Below are 13,581 nucleotides of genomic sequence, written 5' to 3' on the forward strand. Positions count from 1 at the left end.
TTTGTATCTCCCTGAGGCAAGTGCTGTGGAGCATTTTCTCTTGTGCTTGTGGCCATGTCTATGTCTTCTTTGGTGAAACTTCTGTTCATGTCTTTTGCCCATTTATGATTGGACTGTTTCTTTCTTTGCTGTTGAGTTTAATAAGTCCTTTATAGATCTTGGATACTAGCCCTTTATCTGCTACGTCATTTGCAAATATCTTCTCCCATTCTGTAAGCTGCTTTGTTGACTGTTTCTTTTGCTGTGCAGAAGCTTTTTATCTTGACTAAGTCCCAATAGTTCATTTTTGCTTTTGTTTCCCTTGCCTTCATAGATGTATCTTGCAAGAAGTTGCTGTGGCCAAGTTCAAAAAGGGTGTTGCCTGTGTTCTCCTCTAGGATTTTGATGGATTCTTGTCTCACATTTAGATCTTTCATCCATTTTGAGTTTCTCTTTGTGTATGGTGCAAGGGAGTGGTCTAGTTTCATTCTTCTGCACGTGGCTGTCCAATTTTCCCAGCACCCTTTATTGAAGAGACTGTCCTTTTTCCTGGAGAGGATGTGGAGAAAGGGGAACCCTCTTGCACTGTTGGTGGGAATGTGAAACCCACCATAGTTCCATAGTTCTGGAAAATAGTTTCCATAGTTTCCACCATAGTTTCCATAGTTCTGGAAAACTATGTGGAGGTTCCTCAAAGAGTTAACAATAGATCTGTCCTACGACCCAGCAATTGCACTGCTGGGGATTTACCCCAAAGATACAGATGTAGTGAAATGCTGGAACACCTGCACCCCAATGTTCATAGCAGCAATGTCCACAATAGCCAAACTGTGGAAGGAGCCTAGGTGTCCATCGACAGACGAATGGATAAAGAAGATGTGGTCTATACATACAATGGATAGTATTACTGAGCCATTAGAAACAAATACCCACCATTTGCTTCAACATGGATGGAACTGGAGGTATTATGCGGAGTGAAGTAAGTCAATCGGAGAAAGACAATCATCATGTGGTCTCATTCATTTGGGGACTATAAAAAATGGTGAAAGGGAATAAAGAGGAAAGGAGAGAAAATGAGTGGAAAATACCAGAGGGAGATAAAACATGAGAGACCCCTAACTCTGGGAAACAAACAAGGGGTAGTGGAAGGGGAGGTGGGCGTGGGGTTGGGGTGACTGGTACTGAGGGGGCACTTGACGGGATGAGCACTGGGGGTTATGCTATATGTTGGCAAACTGAACTCCAATTAAAAAAAAAAAAAAGAAGAAGAAGAAGAAACAGCTGGGGCGAGGAGAGATCTTCCCTTTCCCCCCTGAAGGCAGGAAGAAAATCTTCCACATGAAAGGTACCTTCCCTATACTAAGAAGTAAAAAGACATCCCTATCACCAGAGATAGAGACTTTAAAACTGTAGAAACAAATCTTGTTTTTACTAATCTAAACCTCAGCCCAAATTCTTAGAATTCCTTACTAATTAAAGCTCTGGGACATGTTTTCTTTATCCTGTCAACTCCTCACAAATTTATTGTCTCTGTCTGAAATGTGTAAAACCTGCCTGCCTTGGTCATTTCTTGGGGTGTCAAATTCATTATTGGGTCTCCATATGCTCATAATAAATCTTGGGTTTTTCTCCTATTAATCTGTCTCCTGTCAAATTAATTCCTAAACCAGCTGGAAAAACCTGATAGGGAAGGGCATTTTTTTTCCTTTTCCTACAACTGCTTCCTCTAGGATATCTTTACCATAATCTTAACAACCATCATGTTAAGAGACACCTGGGGGGGAAAAAAATCTAATGTTCTCTCCCGCTTCTGGACACTAAGCCTTTGACCAAAAAGCAAAATGTTGATACCATTTTTTAAATGTATTTTCATATTATTCTCTGGATATTGGGTGGAAGTTTGGTGAATATACTTTGGAGAAAAGAAAAAACATTAAATAGTTGGATTGGGGGGCACCTATGTGACTCATTCAGTTGGGCTGACAGACCAAACTGGCTCTTGGTTTCAGAGCAGGTCATGATCTCAGGGTCATGGGATCCAGCACCGTGTGGCTCAGCGTGCAGTCAGCTTATTCCTCTCCCTCTGCTCCATGACCACCTCCCACCCCCTGCAACTTGTTTTTTGTTGTTGTTGTTGTTGTTGTTGTTGTTGTTGTTTTAATGAAAGACACAGAGAGAAGCAGGCTCCATGAAGGGAGCCTGATGTGGGACTGGATCCCAGGTCTCCAGGATCATGCCCTGAACTGAAAGCAGACGTGGAACTGCTGAGCCACCCAGATGTCTCAATAAATAAAATCTTAAAAAATAAAAACAACAGTTGGACTGATTTCTGGGAGAACGAAGTTGCTAAAATAAATCTCAAGGTCTTTGCTGGGCCTTTGTGCTTCCACAGAAGTTACTATTCAGCTGAGCACCTCCACATGCTCAAGTGGAAAGCAGCAGAGTTGCAAATAAGGGTTGAGAGAGCTGAATATATTATGATGATAGTTAAGATTTTGGAGCTCAGGAAGTAATATAGAAGGAAGGAGGAGGAACGCAACCAAACAGGAGGTTGGAGCAGAGTTGTAGAAATGGTTGAGAGACGATTTTAAGGATGGCTAATATTTCATTTTAAATTGTCTTTCCTCACAACCTTTGGTAAAGTTGGCTTTAGGCCAAACATGTATGAGTGATTCTGATAAAACCTCATCCTTATTTGGATAAGGAAATAATGTCAAAAACAGCAACGACGATGAAAAAATAGATGCCGTTAATCGAGAGTCTAGAAGGTCCTGGGTATTGTGCCCAGATAGCTATACCATGTATATCACAGTCACCCAGGGAGACAGTCCCCCTTTATAGATAAGGAGGCTGAAGCTCAGGTTAAGTAACTCCCTCAACACAACAGAGCTAGTACATGGCAGAGCCAGGATTTGAAACCAGGAGCGAGGCTCTGTTCATTACCGCTTTCCTACGATTCTCCCTGCAGCGTCATTAACTGTCCTCTACACGACTGACAAGGACCCTCTGGGACTCTAAGGCTGCCAGCTTGTAGTCAAATGACTATATAACCATCCAAAGTTTTTCCATGTGTGAGTCAGATCCGCTTTCCTATAGTTTCTGTCCCTAAGTCTTCCATCAGCTGAGCCACTCGGAACAAATCTAATCCGTTCATGGAGCAGGTGCTCTAATATTTTGAAGATATGGTGTAAAATTCTTCTCCCACGTCTGACCCTATAGTATATGCTTTCTAAGTGCAGATGTATCTGAATATGGGATCCTATCTGAATTGCATATGGCTTTATTCCCAGCCACCCAGAACATTACCTGGTACCTACAGTCGGCATTTAGCAAACATTCACAGAAGGGATGAAGAAAAGCCAGATTTGGAGGGCACAGCATGCCTGGTGGAACAGCAAACATATAATACAGATACCACCCTTACTTTCTCTACACATCTCCTGGTCTTATGTTCATCCTGCTTTCTCTAAGATATTTTCACCAAAGTTGTAACAACCACCAAGGTAACAGATACCTGAAAAACCTGTTAGAGGCACCACTTTCAGAAACTATGTTCAGGTGCTGTTGTCAACCCATCCCCTCAATTACCTACACCTGTTTCCAGGTGGGGACTCCTCCTTCAGGCTACACTTGTGGGACTAAGACACCCTAAAAAAAAAAAGAGAAACTATCATCTCCTTTACATATATCATATCTTTATACAACCCAAGACCTGACCACCACGGAGAAATGAATTATTCTAGACCAGTAACTGCTGGTGATACACATGTATACATATTTTGCTGATAAACTACCCATGAAAAGGTAATCTCGTTGCATCTAAGACATGCCAAGGCACTGGGGATGGACAGATGGGGAAGTCTCTGGAAAGAAGAGACAGCAGTGGTGATTTTCAGCACAGACGGCTGCCTCTGCAGCTGCAGGGAATTTCACCACTCTAAGAAATTGTCGGGGATCCCTGGGTGGCTCAGTGGTTTAGCGCCTGCCTTAGGCCCAGGGCCTGATCCCGGAGCCTCCGGATCGAGTCTCACGTCAGGCTCCTTGCATGGAGCCTGCTTCTCCTTCTGCCTGTCTCTGCTTCTCTCTCTCTGTATCTCTCATGAATAAATAAATACAATCTTTAAAAAGAATTGTCTAGTCTTGCAATTCCCTCCTGACTTCCAATAGTTGAACTTAATGATTTTTTTCTACTTTACAATGGATCAAAAGCGATACCCGCTCAGCGTGAATCATACCTTGAATTCTGGTCTTTTCCTAAGCGAGCTGAAGCGTGGCACGCTACTCTTGTGGTCCTGCAGCAGCAGCTGCAACTCCAGCCCAGGCCTACAATCACCAGGGTAAACAGCCCAGGTCCCAGCCCCCCGTGTTTCACCTTCAGTACAGCACTTCCATGAAGCCCGTGTTGTTATAAAATGGGCTTTGTGTTTGACGATTTGCCCAACCGCAGGCGAATGGAAGGAAGCGCTACGTAAGCCACGCCGCTGCGCAGTTAAGTGCATTAAATGCATTTTCAACTTACCATATCCAGAGATGCCCCGTCCCAAATCGAGGAAATTGGAGAAGCGGAAGGAGGGCACAGCCAAACCGTGGGGCTGCCAAGACAGTTAAAGACAAAGTCGATCAAGGGGCGGGGCCCCGGGGCGCCCGCGCCGAGAGCCGCAGGTCTGGGTCTGCACTCGCCGCGAAGGTTGGGGCTACGCCCCCCGGTGCCGGTGCCCCCGCTGGGCAAGGGTCAGATCCTGCAGCCCCCAGGGTGCGGCGTCGACCCCCGTGACCTCGGGGCTCGCCTCGCCGCGGAGTTTCCGGAAGGCCCCGGACTCGCAGCCGCACGGGCGCGGGGGGCGGGGGAGGCGCGGAGCGCGCGGGCGGGGGCGCACCTGCGGGCCCCGCCCCCCCGCCCCCGCCCCCGCGCGGGCCCCGCCCCCCCGCCCCGCCCCGGCCCCCCGCCCGCGCGCTCCCGCCCCTGCCCCGCCTCCCGCTCCGGGTCCCGCCCAGCGGCGCAGGGGGCCGGGCTCCGGCGAGGGGGGCGGCGGCCGCGGCGGTGACAGCCGCTCCCCGCCCCCGAGGGTCGCCACGTCCCTCACGTAGCGCCGGGCCGAGGCGCGGAGCGGCGACCTGGCGGCCCGGCCCGGCTCCTCCGGCGGGGCTCGGCATGCGGCGGGCGCGGCTGCTGCTGCGCGGGGCCGCCTGCGCCCGCTCGGGCTCCGGGCTCCGGGCGGCCAGCCCCGGCGGCGGCCGCAGCCTCGCCTCGGACTCGGGCTCCGGGCCGGCGCCCGACAGCGGCGTTCCGGGCCAGGTGGACTTCTACGCGCGCTTCTCGCCGTCGCCGCTTTCCATGAAGCAGTTCCTGGACTTCGGTGAGTGCGGCCCGGGCCTCGGGCCTTTGTGCGCGGCCCTGCGCGGGCCACCGCGGCCCCTGCCCCGGCCGGGCCCTGCGCGCGCCCGCCCCCCTCCCGCCCGCGCACCCGCGTCCCTAACCTCCCCCTCCCACACACCCCCCCCGCGCACCCCCTCCCTAACGTCCCCCCTCCCACCCCCCCCGCGCACCCCCCTCCCTAACGTCCCCCCCCCCGCCCCCCTACGTCCCCCTCCCACCCCCCCACGACCCCCCTCCCTAACCTCCCCCCTCCCTAACCTCCCCCTCCCAGCCGGCGCACCCCTCTCCCTAACGTCCCCCCTCCCACCCCCCCCCCGCGCACCCCCCTCCCTAACCTACCCCCTCCCACCCCCCAACGACCCCCCCTCCCTAACGTCCCCCCTCCCACCCCTCCCCCGCACCCCAGTCACTAACGTCCCCCCTCCCTAACCTCCCCCTCCCACCCGGCGCACCGCCTCCCTAACGTCCCCCTCCCACCCCCCCACGACCCCCCTCCCTAACCTCCCCCCTCCCTAACCTCCCCCTCCCAGCCGGCGCACCCCTCTCCCTAACGTCCCCCCCTCCCATCCCCCAACGACCCCCCTCCCTAACCTCCCCCCTCCCTAACCTCTCCCCTCCCTAACCTCCCCCGTCCCTAACCTCCCCCCTCCCTAACGTCTCCCCCACCCCCACCCGGTGCTTCCTTCCTCCCCTGCGGGCAGATCCTCGCGCTCCGGGGCGGGGGCCCGAGGAGCCCCTGGGGGCGTGAGCCTCCTTACCGCGTAGCGTCGCAGAACCAACCCTGAGGGCCGCGGGCGCCGGGGACCTCCCGCCCCCCAGCGCACGTGTGCGGGTCGCGCCCCCCGCCGGGCCCCTTCGGAAGCGCTGAGCTGCGGGCCGGGGGCTGCCGTGCGCGCACCTCCCGGAGTCGGGTTCCGACTCTCCAGACTGATGATGAACGATTGCGTAAAATCTCCGTGATGCGAGGGGAGGCAGGTTTTAACTGGCCCGAGCGTTTCACAGAGTGTTTTCCTTGCCACTTGCTTAATAGTGTTTCCAGCCGCGCCACATTCGTTTCATCATCAGCAAGTAAGTCTCCAGCACACGCAGAAAGTGCGTGAGCACAGGCGCTGTGGGGTTGCCACACTCCTTTCTGCAGAAGCGACCGTCCACTTTTCCTCTTCCTCGGCTGGACGCTTCCTGATTTTCTCTAGAAAGGATGCAACAGATTGCAGAGAAATGGCAAAGTTAGACTTTTAACTTTGACTTCTCATGTGAGGGTGCCGAGCGGGGAAAGGGAAAACCAATAAACCAGGAAGGTCATAAAATACCGGTAGCAAGACTTATCTTCTGCATTGCGAGTACTGTTAAGTCAGTAATGGGTCATTAGTGGGCTCAAAAGATACCACCACAGCTGGCAGCTTTATCTTAAAATTATGGTGCACAGGGGCAAAACATTTTTTGGAGCAAAGCCCTCTCGGTTTTTTTTTTTTTTTTTGTATTTACTTTAAAATGACTATAGTTTGATGAAGGGGTGAATTTGGCCTTGTTCACAGTATGCCATTAAACTTTCACAAGAGAATGTTTTCCTCTCATTCCATCATTCCTGCTATGGACAGTCTGGTTTTCTCTAAGGTTGTCTCTTGTTAAAACAGCAAGATGAAATTCTCAGGTTTAAAATGCACTGCTGAAATAACATGACTTTTTTGTTCGACTTTAAATGGGACTGCTTGCCAAAGGCTATTCTACAACTGCTCTGTTTAGCGTCTTGATAGGAGTGAAAGAGGAGCAGGCTGCTTTCCAGGAATCAGACAATTGAATGGGGGGCGGGGGGTGGGGGTGGGGGGCGGGGAGGGGAGGGAGGCGGAATGCAGGGCTTAGAAGCTTGAAGATGGTCGCTGCACAGGCCCTGGTATTTTTTGTTTTCTATTGCCTGCAAGCCCTCCTCTACACCGAGTCTTGCTTATTGTGGTTCCCATGCATATGACAAAATTTCTCTATCTTAGGTATTCATTTCTTTAAAAACCCAGAGTTAGGAAACAGATTTTCTAAATAGTAGCAGCAACTGGTTACATAGGATAGGCTTTGGCAGGTCCTACTGTTAATTAGACTCCACACCTTGCTCAGACTTGCTCAGGTTGCCTTGTGTCTAAGATGATCCCAGTAAGGGTGCAAGTGATGGAGACGGGGAAAGTATCTTTATCACTCTACAAAGCAATTGGAAAGTATCTTTATCACTCTACAAAGCAATTCCTTCAGGAATTAGAAGGCCATTTAGGACGCCTCACAACCCTCCAGAGGGTTATCTTGTCCCTTGCCTCCTCTTCCTTTCCCGGGCATCATGGTGATGCTGGCACTCTGACACTGCCCAGTAGCTCCCTCTGTTTCTCCCCGCCTCTTGGCTTCTACTGCCTTGTGGCCCTCTACTTACTGCTGTTCGCACCGTGTTTGGTTTTAGGATCTATGAACGCTTGTGAAAAGACCTCATTTATGTTTCTGCGACAAGAGCTACCTGTTAGATTGGCAAATATAATGAAAGAAATAAGTCTTCTTCCAGATAATCTACTCAGGACTCCATCAGTTCAATTGGTACAAAGCTGGTAAGATTCCTATCTCGTGTTTGCAATTTCAGTGGATTTATAGACTCTACTTAAGGTGAAAGCAAATATTTTTTTTTTACTCTTCCATGGAATTAAGCTTATGGTAGTAAGAGCATTTCTTCTTCTTTTGGGTATGTCTGGGCCTGTTCCCTGAATCCTGGACTCTACCACTCCTTGGCTTTGAAAAAAAAAAATTCAGAACTGCACAGAAATAAACACACTAAATTTACGGTTTATGTTATTGAATCTGCAGGATCTTATGTTATAATATCTACCATGTATTGATGGATAGGGATTTATATACATTACCTTTAATCCCTTCAACAACTCTGCCCATTAGGCATTATCACCATTTTACAGATGAGGAAACTGAGGCACCTACAGGTGTCTTGCCAAAGGCAGTACCGGGGAGCTGGGATTCAAGCCCCGATTTGTTTCTTTCTACCGTGCTATAGTCAGAATGATAAAATGTATTAAAGGGTGTGTATGTGTATTTTTAACAAACCGAATTTATTTTATTTAACTATATTTATCAAACATGAAAGATAAAATCTTTTTTCCACCACTTAAAAATAATTAGAAGTTAGTGGAATCATATAAGAAACTATGATCTCTGTTCTAAAAAATGACAGTGGCAGTGCATACATATGCGGTCGCTTAAATACAGCCTTTTTTGTTAATGTTACTAATTTATTTTATTTTTTTAATGTTACTAATTTAAAAGTATTATACTCTTAAGCATTACCCATTTCAAACAAAAGAGTTTACCAGAATTGAGTCTTAAGTAGAAAAAAAAATTAGCTGTAAGATTTTTCCCAGTTATGATTCATGGAAATCTTAGCGCTTTTTTGTGGTATCATAGCTTATAGGAGAAACTGATGAAACTTCAATTTTAAAAAACAAGCGAAAGCAGTATGACTGCTATAATATGTGATAATGAGATGCTATCTAGTTCAAATACGGGACAACTATAAATGTGGTTTAAAGAAGAAACATTTGTTTAGGAACTATGATGGAATATAAAATGAGAACATATAATTTTCTATGGAAGCTTATTCTTGTTTTTTAAATTCTTCATTAAAAATAGAATATGCTGCATTTTGAAATCTGATCTGTGCCTAAAACGTTGTAGGTGCTCAATTATCTCTTGAATAAAGAGCATAGTTTTTCTTGCCAGTGAAGAGAAAAACGTATGGGTTAAAGCAAATACCAGAATCTTTGGAATGTTTTGGACTGCGGAGAGGCACGCTGCTTGTCAAGAACAGCTTTTCAAACCAACATATGGATTTACAGAGTTTTAAAACATTTTCATTGCCCCTGGATGCCTACTAAAGACAGTTGTAGATAAAGTGCCAACAGAGCAGCCAAAGCAGATCCTATATTATCGAAGGTCACTGAATAGTGAAGTGTTTTCAGCTCTGGCCCTGTACTGCCATTGTGCTTGGCAGCATAACCTTGAGAAAGTCATTTGGCTTTCCTCATTTTGCTCCTTCCTTAACAGGCCATTTGCCACCTTGACTCATTAGGTAGATCAAAAACCTACATTTTCATGACTTTTGTTTTGCTTCAGCTCTGTTTAAAAGAACCATGTGGTAAATTATAGGCTTTTAACAAATATTTGTTGACTGGACATAAGCTATTAACCTGGAGAGTATGTGCTTCTAAAGGATAACCACTTTCAGCTCCAGCTGGTCATTGCCAATGCAGAAACACTGTCCAGATCAGCTGGTTTTTGTGTACTTAAAGAAAAGCCACAAGTCTAGAGTGAAAAAGCACAACAAACAAACAAACAAAAAACCCAATTTTACTTAGGGACACCTGGGTGGCTCAGTGGTTGAGCATCTGCTTGGCTCGTGATCCCAGGGTTCTGGCATCAAGTCCCATATCAGGCTCCTCACAGGGAGTCTGCTTCTCCCTTTGCCTGTGTCTCTGCCTCTCTCTGTCACCCATGAATAAATAAAATCTTTTTATTTTATTTTATTTTTTTGAGAGATTTTGTTTGAGAGAGACAGAGATAGTGCAGAGATAGCAAGAGAAAGCATGAGAGAGGAGAGAGAAGCAGGTTCCCTGCGAGGGCTTGATCTCAGGACCCAAAGCCAAAGGCAGATGTTTAAACAACTGAGCCACCCAGGTGCCTCATACAAGTCTAGATTTTTAATTTAAAAATCTCCCAATTGAAAGACTGCAACTAATTAAAGATTTTTTAAAACACTAAAGGCCTATAAGGAGTATGAGATTTTAACAGATTTTAAGTTAGACCGAGGTGGATGGGCCTCCACATTTTACTGAAACTAAAACAAGTTAAATCATTTGCCCCAGATCACGTAGTTAATGGTAACAGACTCAGTTCTCGTGACAGTCAGCATTTATACTGTATGGTGGTAAATTTAAGAAGCTGAAAAGCTATTTTAGAGTATAGAAGTATATAAAAGGAAGTAGGAAATCTTAAAATTCTTTTTTTTGAAAGAATTTATTTATTTGAGAGAGTGTGCACCAGCACAGGCATGAGAAGGGTGGTGGGGGGGGGGGGACAGAAGGAGAGGGAGAAGCAGATTCCTGGATAAGCAGAGAGCCTGATGTGGGGCTCCATCCCAGGACTCTGAGATCATGACCTGAGCTGAAGCAGCTGCTTAACAGACTGAGACACCCAGGCGCCCCAAAATCTTAAAATTCTTAAATCAGATTTAACCTATGTTTTTAGGAGAAAATGAAACTTCTGCTACTTTGTGCCAGGCACTTTGCTTAAATGTAAATGGGTCTAAAAATCCTACTTCAACCATAATTTGTAGCACTATTCTATATTAAAAGATACTAAAAATACCTTTTTATATTTTCACAATATTGAACTTTCAAAATATAAAAGAACAAATTTACCCTGCTGATTTGCATTTTAGGTATATCCAGAGTCTTCAGGAACTTCTTGAATTTAAAGACAAAAGTGCTGAAGAGGCTAAAACTATTTATGAGTGAGTACAATATTTGGACCCTATTCTGAATACAATTTTTATATTCTTTAAATGTCATATGAAAAATATAAATGTATTGAGCTTAAACTTGCTATTGGGTTACTTTAGGGAAATTAACTTTCAGTTTCTCTCCACTCCAGAACATATTATAGTATACGTGTCTATAGCAGCTCATACAGGTAAGGCAAATACTGTAAATCAGTAAATATAAGACATGACACAGTTCAAGTGCGATGATCAGTGGAAATCTAGATGTGGCCTCAGTGCCGTTTGGATAATAGGGGACCTGTGAGATCTTTCAACCTGGACAGCACATTCCTCTTTGAGCTCCAGCTCAATGCAGAAACACCATCTAGATTGTCTGATTTTTGTGTGTGTTTAAAGAAAAGCAGTAAGTTTAGGTTTTTAATTTTTTTTTAAAGATCTTATTTAAATATTCATGGGAAACACAGAAAGAGAGGCAGAGACCTAGGCAGAGGGAGAAGCAGGCTCCTTGTGGAGAGCCTGATGCAGGACTCTATCCCTGGATCACAATCTGAGCCAAAGGCAGATGCTCAACTACTGAGCCACCCAGGTGCCCCAAGTTTAGATTTTTAATGTAAAATCTCCCAATTTTAAAGATTGCAGCAAATTAATTTTTTTTTTTAAAGAATGAAGGCTTATAAAAACACATCTGTGGGTCTCACTTTATGACCTCTGGTCTGTAAAATAATGGAAGTAATATGACCAATTTAATAACCGCATACCAGCATTAATAAACCCAGGTAGTCTTCCCAGGCAGTTATCTGCTTATTCCCATGAACATTGCTCAGAACTTGAAGACCACTTCTTTTGTTGTCCTCAGAGTGTATTACACTTTTTCCTTTTTGTTACTGTCTCTAAAGATGATGGCAACATTTCACTTTTTAAACATATTTTGGTCTGAAAATAACATCAAGGATTTACTCTATGCCTAGGTATGAAGCACACTGTGTATTTAATCTTTAAAACAATGCTATTGAATTAATACTGTCTGTGCACAGAAAGTTAAGAAACTTAAGGTAGCAATAAAATCAAATAGCCAGCTAGCAGTAGGATCAGGATTTGAACCCATGTCCTCTTACTTAAAAATAAACGTTATGCTACAGAACCTTCTGAAAATGGTGAGAGCTGAATCTAAAAAATAAGGAAAGCAGTCAAGCAGAATAACAGTTTTGGGGGTTTTAAAAAGAGAGAAGTGAAATAAAAGGCTGACTAGAAATGATGAGTCGTTTGTTGTTTTTGAGGAGTTTTGTTGTTTGTATTTTGGATTAAGAGTTTGGTTTTGAAGCAGATTATGAACTAGGAATTCCAAAAATATTTTGAGCCATGATAGTATCATTGGAATAAGTTAATAGTGCTCAAGCACTCATTCAGAAGTGTACATTCCCATGGGTATGTTACAAGGTAGATTTTGTTATTTCATGATTAAGGCTTCTTTTCTCTTTTATTTAGTTCTTTAAATTAACCATGCAGTAATATCTTCTAAATGACAGAAGTGGGAAGGCTGGGTGCCTTGAAAATTTTTAAGGCAACAGTCGGTTTTTCTTCTCTCCCATTTTTGAACTTATAGGTTCAATGGAATTAGAATTTCTTTCACTTTTCTGTTCTCAATGGTTCTTTCTCTTTTGGAACCATAGGGAATAGTTCTAAAACAGGCAGGCTTTATTGGCTTATTCATCTTTATTCCTTACAGAGCATGTGTTCCCTAGAAGCAAGCATTCTGTCTTCTTGTAATGCTGAAGGTCCCTGGAAGAGTGTCCTCATAGGGAGTGCTCAGATGATCTTAGTTGATAATGGTTTAAAAAAAAAAAAAAAACCTTAACACTGTTAGGATCATGTTTTGTGGCAGACTCGCTTTTACGAGTTCCAAGAAAATAATTACGTTTCAAAAGTTTTATTTTGAAAGTTTTTGTACTGTCATATGTTACACATATTTATGATCTGAAATATATTTAAATAAGTGATGCTCTTTTTACTGAAATGAGTATTTCTTGCCTAGTATAAGTTAGTTAAACCTAGATTTTTTTTTTTTTTTTTTTTAGCTTTACAGATACTGTGATTCGGATCAGGAATCGACACAACGATGTTATTCCCACGATGGCGCAGGGTGTGATTGAATACAAGGAGAGCTTCGGGGTGGATCCTGTCACCAGCCAGAATGTTCAGTACTTTTTGGATCGCTTCTACATGAGTCGCATTTCAATTAGAATGTTACTCAATCAGCACTGTAAGTCTCCAGAAGTCAAGAGAAGAAGCAAAATAAAGTGAATGTGTTGGCATATTTTAAATTTATTTAGGAAACTTCCTTTTAGTAAACATTTAATTTTACTTTTTTTTGCCTATTGAGTACACAGACTGCCCTACAAAGGAGGTATTTTTATGGAATGTAAAATACTATGTTTATGTGTAAGGAAAATATCTGTTCTACTGTTTGGTACCATTTGGAGAAACCATATTCAAATCTGGTAAATGGCAATAGAGAGTTTAGCTTATTTTTTTTTTGTTATTTTTATTTTTTTGATAGCTTTATTGTTTGGTGGAAAAGGCAAAGGAAGCCCAGCTCATCGAAAACACATTGGAAGCATAAATCCAAACTGCGATGTAGTTGAAGTTATTAAAGGTAAATAGTTATATTTCTCCTTTGAGGAAGGATACAAGA

At 44.7% G+C, this 13,581-nt stretch overlaps 1 protein-coding gene and 1 long non-coding RNA gene across 4 annotated transcripts in view; one reads left to right on the top strand and one right to left on the bottom strand.

Moving 5' to 3' along the window:
• Nucleotides 1-963: 963 nt before the first annotated feature.
• Nucleotides 964-4,909, bottom strand: LOC121501708. Of its 2 annotated transcripts, XR_005990667.1 has the most exons (4): nt 4,499-4,909; nt 3,568-3,627; nt 3,286-3,362; nt 964-1,009 (listed from the first exon to the last, which is right to left on the bottom strand). It is a non-coding gene; the product is annotated as an uncharacterized LOC121501708 (long non-coding RNA). The 2 variants fall into 2 exon arrangements; XR_005990666.1 differs by lacking the exon at nt 964-1,009 and having other exon boundaries at nt 2,578-3,362.
• A 72-nt stretch (nt 4,910-4,981) lies between these two features.
• Nucleotides 4,982-13,581, top strand: part of PDK1 (pyruvate dehydrogenase kinase 1) — a 29,804-nt gene continuing 21,204 nt past the window's right edge. The window contains exons 1-5 of one of the 2 annotated variants that reach the window (XM_041774018.1): nt 4,982-5,336; nt 7,794-7,935; nt 10,830-10,901; nt 12,965-13,149; nt 13,447-13,542. In XM_041774018.1, coding sequence (XP_041629952.1) covers nt 5,132-5,336; nt 7,794-7,935; nt 10,830-10,901; nt 12,965-13,149; nt 13,447-13,542 — 700 coding nt within the window. In that variant the 5' untranslated portion in view covers nt 4,982-5,131. The remainder of the gene's footprint in view (nt 5,337-7,793; nt 7,936-10,829; nt 10,902-12,964; nt 13,150-13,446; nt 13,543-13,581) is intronic. The other variant, XM_041774017.1, reaches the window with a different exon arrangement.

This window comes from Vulpes lagopus, chromosome 11 (genome assembly GCF_018345385.1).
Source record: "Vulpes lagopus strain Blue_001 chromosome 11, ASM1834538v1, whole genome shotgun sequence".
In the NCBI taxonomy this organism is placed as follows: Eukaryota; Metazoa; Chordata; class Mammalia; order Carnivora; family Canidae; genus Vulpes; species Vulpes lagopus.